Source organism: Mandrillus leucophaeus, unplaced genomic scaffold, assembly GCF_000951045.1.
Source record: "Mandrillus leucophaeus isolate KB7577 unplaced genomic scaffold, Mleu.le_1.0 Scaffold13, whole genome shotgun sequence".
NCBI lineage: Eukaryota > Metazoa > Chordata > Mammalia > Primates > Cercopithecidae > Mandrillus > Mandrillus leucophaeus.
Genome location: NW_012101254.1, coordinates 7,216,190 through 7,222,074, shown reverse-complemented (window position 1 = coordinate 7,222,074; position 5,885 = coordinate 7,216,190). Strand labels below are relative to the sequence as shown.

The following is a 5,885-nucleotide window of genomic DNA, read 5'->3' as shown; positions in this document are numbered from 1 at the left end:
GAAAGGTTATTGATTCCCATATTATACAATAAGGAATTTTTCTTTTCTTTTTGTTTCCCAACACTCAAAGCTCCACTCTTCCCCTAGAAACCTGAACACACCATTTCCAGAGGGGTTACCTTGTTGGCACAAACTACAAATATAATATTTTCCATGTTTCCATGAGGTCCAAGCTCTTGCTTCATTTCTGCCAGCCACGCATCAAGGGCATCAAAGGAGTCTTTCTGCCCAACATCATAGACCAGTATCACACCCTGTGTGTCCTTGTAAAACTCATTTCGAACCTTCAAATAAAAGGACAGATACACAAAATGTAGTTTTTGTGATGTTATAAGAATATATCTCATAGTCATTAACCTGGCAAAGTGTGTTCTCTTGTGTATTCTTAGTGTTTGCTATTGCATCTGTTTCTACTGGTCTTCAGAGGATTTTTTATAGAATCAAAGTAACATCATTCTAAAAATGTATTAGTATAGAAAGGACCTACAATGGAAAACAATAGCCTCCTGCCCCACCCCATCCCACCTCCAGTTCCACTCCCTAGAGGAAATCAGTCTTTAATTATTAGTAGACCTTAAAAGAACACCAATTATATAAAGTTCTTCTTAGGAAGAATTAGGAGGGTGAGTGAGCAATTCAAAAGAACTTAAGGCAAAAATGACACAAGTGTCAGCAATGGGTACAGCCATTTATAAATCATATCCCAAAGCTGGCTTCCCCCAGGGTGCTAGACAGAGCTTCCCTGACTCTCGGGTCTGCACACCAACTTTAGAACTCCAAACTCAGAGCCTCAGTGTAATACAATGGAAAAGAGCACAGGCTCTGGAGTCAGACAGATCTGGGTTCACACTTACTTACTAGTTGTGTGATCTTGGGCAAGTCACTTAACCTCTCTGCGTCTCAGTTTCCTCATCTGTAAAATGGGGATAATACTACTTACTTCACAGGGTTATTATGAAGGTTAAATGAGATAATGCAGGCAAAGTACTTAGCATGGTGCCTGAAAAACAATGTCTATTTAACACCCTCCCCTTCCTTCCTTGCATCCATTCTCTGAGCTTCATTCCAAATCCAGGAAGAAGCAGCATGAAGTATGGGCATACTCAAACATTAGGGCCAGAGAGAGGTTAAGTGGGTGAGGAGCAGCATTGACAGACAGGGTTTCCGGGACAAAGTTCCAGAAAGAACCCTGACAGAGGCCATATATTATACGTTCTTTTTACAGAATTCCCAAATGTACTCAGACCCACCCAGGCTATGTAGTGTAAGAAATGAAAACATGTTATACATATCAGGTAGGGTTTCTGGGCATAGGCAGGTATCTGCACCAAGGATATTAAGTGCTCCTATTTGTTTACAGAAAACTAAGAAGCTGTCCCCTAAAGTTAAAACCAACAAAATCAGAAAGAACTGAAGATGACTAAGCCACCAGTCCCCTTCCTCAGTACTCATGGTCTTTGGCCCTTCTACAGTAGTAACAATGGGCCCTCTCTTCTTTCCTAAAACTCTCGCTGCCTTGGCTCCCATACATCACATTCCCTAGGCTCTTAAATTCTCTTTCACCAACTCCTCTTCTCTCTATTGCTCCCATTCCAGCTTACCACCAAAATCCCCCAAATCCTGTCCTGTGCCCTCTTCCTGTCTTTTTGAATCCTTCCTCCCAAATCAGCAACATCAACCACTTGTACAGTTTCAACTGTGAGAATCTCCAAGATGAGCCCTCTCCTCTGAGGTTCCAGACTTCCATTTCTAATTAGCACCAGATTCTTCCAGCTGAATGTCCTGTTGGAATCTCAAATTCAATATGCACACAGGAAACCCTTCAACTTCTTCCTTCTTAAACTATTCTCCAAAGTTCCAACTTTCTCAAACAATGTTAAAAGTTTCTGATCAGTCCTCCACCAACCTTCCGAGTCTTATCCTCCCACTATCCCCGACCTTCAAAGTGGGTAATCTCTCATTCCCCAAACCTGCCCCATGCCTTTCTAATTCCATCTGGAAACAGACACCTCTTTAATTGTTCAAGCCCTGGCTATAATGCTGTATCTCTCATGCAGCTTTCTCTGTCCCATTCCTCACCATCCAGCCCCCTACTCCTGCAAAACAGAATGTAATCTCTACGTCCCCTGGAGTACCATATGGTTTTGTACTCCTAATAGTGCTATCACTTCCTGCCCAGTTTTACAGTTAGTAGCATATCCAGCTGTCTTCCCTCCTACACTAGAAGAAATGTGAAGACATGCATCTTCATGTATCCACCCTTGTGTCACCCACAGGGCCTAGCAGAGACAGGCACACCTCACTTTATTGCACCTATGTAAGGCACACAGGCACACCTCACTTTATTGGACGATATGTACATATTGTGTTTTTTTACAAAGTGAAGATTTGTGGCAACCCCAAGTCAAGCAAGTCTATCGGTGCCATTTTTCCACAGTGTGTGTTCATTTTATCTGTGTGTCACATTTTGGTAACACTTAAAATATTTCAAACTTCATCATTATATCTGTTATGATGATCTGTGATCAGTGATATCTGTTACTATTTTAAGTGTTTTGGGGTACCATGAACATATAAGATCATTTAAGACAGCAAACTTAATAAATGTTGTATATATTCTGACTGTTCCACCAAATGGCTGTTGCCCCATCTCTATTCCACTCCTTGGGCCTTCCTATTCCATGAGACAAAACAATATTGAAAGTAGGTTAATTAATAACAATACAATGGCTCCTAAGTGTTCAAGTAAAAGGAAGAGTCACATATCTCTCATTTTAAATCAAAATCTTGAAATGATTAAGCTTAGTGAGGAAGGCATTTCGAAAACTGGCCAAAAGCTGGGCCTTTTGTACCAAATTAAAAGTGCTACTCTTGTAAACACATGAATGATAAGAAAGTGAGACAGCATATTGCTGACATGGAGAAAGCGTTAGTGGTCTGGATAGAAGTCCAAACCAGCCTCAACCTTCTCTTAAGCCAAAACCTAATGCACAACAAGTCTGTAACTCTCTTCATTTCCATGAAGGCTGAGAGAGATGAAGAAGCTGCAGAGGAAAAGTTGGAAGCTAGCAGTGGTTGGTTCGTGAGGTTTAAGGAAAAAAGCCATCTTCGCAACATAAAAGGGCAACATGAAGCAGCATATGTTGATATAGTGCTGCAAATTATTCAAAATATCTAGCTAAGATCATTGATGAAGGTGGCTAATCTAAGCAATAGATTTTTAATGTAGACGAAACAGCCTTGGAATAGATAGATCTAATGGAAGAAGATGATATCTAAGACTTTCAAGGCTAGAAAGGAAAAGTCAATGCCTGGCTTCAAAAGCTTCAAAGGACAGGCTGACTCTCTTGTTACAGGCTAACAGAGCTATTAGGGGCTAAATGAGCTGATGTTCATTTGCCATAACGAAAATCCTAGGGCCCTTAAGAATTATGCTAAATCTGCTCTGCCCGTGCTCTATAAATGGAACAGCAAGGTCTGGATGACAGCACATCTGTTTAAGCACAGTTTACTGAATATTTTAAGCCCACTATTGAGACCTACTACTCAGAAAAAAAGATTCCTTTCAAAATATTACTGCTCATTCACAATGCACTTAGTTACCCGAGAGCTCTGATGGAGATGTACAAGGAGATTAAAGCTGTTTTTAATATGCCTGCTAACACAACATCCATTCTGCAATCCATGGATCAAGGAATAATTTTGACTTTGAAGTCTTACTGTTTAAGAAATACATTTTGCAAGGCTATAGCTTCCATAGTGATTCAATTTGCATGGCAAAGCAAATTGAAAACCTTTTGGAAAGCATTCACCATGCTAGATACCATTAAGAACATTTGTGATTCAGGGGAGAGGTCAAAGTATCAACCTTAACAAGAGTTTGGAAGTTGAATCCAACCCTTGCAGATAACTTTGGAGGAGTTCAAGACATCAGTGGAGGAAGTAACTGCAGATGTGGTGGAAACAGGAAGAAAACTAGAATTAGAAATAGGGCCTGAAGATGTGACTGAATTACTGCAGTCTCACAGTAAAAAATAAATAAGGAATTGCTACATATCAATGAGCAAAGAAAGTGGTTTCTTGAGATGGAATCTACTCCTAGTGAAGATGCTATGAACATTGTTGAAATGACAACCAAGAATTTAGAATATTACATAAACTTAGTTGATAAAGCAGCAGCAGAGTTTAACTGAATTGACTCCAATTTTGAATGAAGTTCTAATGTGGGTGAAAATGCTGTCAAATAGCATTGCATGGTACAGAGAAATCTTTCATGAAAGGAAGAGTCAATCAATGTGGCAAACTTTATTGTTGTCTTATTTTAAGAAACTGCCACATCAACCACCACCCTGATCAGTCAGCAGCCATCATCACTGAGGCAGCCTCTGATCACAATGGAATCAAACTAGAAATCAGTAACAGAAGGATAACAGGAAAATCTCCTAACACTTGGAAACTAAACACCACACTTTTTTTCTTTTGTTTTTGTATGTGTGTATGTGTTGTTTTTTTTTTTTGAGACGGAGTTTCGCTCTTATTGCCCAGGCAGGAGTGCAATGGTGTGATCTCGGCTCACCGCAACCTCTGCCTCCCAGATTCAAGCGATTCTCCTGCCTCAGCCTCCCGAGTAACTGGGATTACAGGCATGTGCCACCATGCCTAGCTAATTTTGTATTTTCAGTAGAGATGGGGTTTCTCCATGTTGGTCAAGCTGGTCTTGAACTCCCGACCTCAGGTGATCCACCCGCCTCGGCCTCCCAAAGTGCTGGGATTACAGGCGTGAGCCACCGCGCCCAGCATTTTTTTGTGTTTTTTTTGTTTTTGAATAACACACTTTCTTTTTCAAAATGGAGTTTCACTCTTTCACCCAGGCTGGAGTGAAGTGGCGCAATTTTGGATCCCTGTAACCTCTGCCTGTTCAAGTGATTCTCCTGCCTCAGCCTCCTGAGAAGCTGGGATTACAGGGATGCACCACCACGCCCAGCTCATTTTTGTATTTTTAATAGAGACAGGGTTTCGCCATGTTGGCCAGGCTGGTCTCGAATTCCTGACCTCAGGTAATCTACCCTTCTTGGCCTCCCAAAGTGCTGGGATTACAGGCATGAGCTACTGTGCCCGGCCTGAACAACACACTTCTAAATAACTCATGCGTCAAACACAAAGTCTCAAGGGAAATTAAAGAAATACATTGAACTGAATGAAAATGAAAATACAACATCTCAGAATTTGTGGGACACAAAGCTGTGCTGAGAGGGAAATATGTAGCATTAAATGAATTTATTAAAAAAGGAAAAAGTCTCAAATCAATAATCTAAGATCCCACCTCAAGAATCTAAAACAAAAAGAGCAAAATAAGCTTAAAGCAAGCAGAGAGAAGGAAATGATGAAGATAAGGGCAGAAGTGAAACAGCCAAACTAGAAAAGAGCAAAAAACCTCCTTAGGAAAAATGACAAAGCCCAAGGAAGGTAAAACAAAAGAGAATGGTCATGAGATTCATGTGGGGATTACTTAGAGCTGGCAAGCAGATGAAAATAAACCAAGTGGTTGCTTTAGTTTCTTCTCTGGAAAGAATGCAGATGACTAGGCATGAATAGGAACGATCACTCCAGTACTCTGCTGTCAAAGAAGTCACATCACTGAATTCTTAAGTCCAAGCATAAATGTAATTTTTTTTTTTCACATTTTAGGCTAAAGTATGAGGTAAAAAGCAAAAGTCCTCTGAAAGTCAAAATGTCTTATCGAAATGTTTGAAATATTGGCAATGAAATTTCCTACCACTATTTAACAGGATAACCTAAAAGATCAACAGGTATCTATTAACTTAAGGCTCTGAAGGCAAGCCACGATCAAGCTAAAATTATGCAATTTTACACATGATATCAAT

General features: G+C 40.3%; 1 protein-coding gene across 1 annotated transcript in view; it reads right to left on the bottom strand.

Moving 5' to 3' along the window:
* DNAJC27 (DnaJ (Hsp40) homolog, subfamily C, member 27) overlaps positions 1–5,885 on the bottom strand; it is a 26,640-nt gene that overhangs the window by 12,455 nt on the left and 8,300 nt on the right. Inside the window, exon 3 of the mRNA XM_011972740.1 lies at positions 120–374. Coding sequence (XP_011828130.1) covers positions 120–374 — 255 coding nt within the window. The remainder of the gene's footprint in view (positions 1–119; positions 375–5,885) is intronic.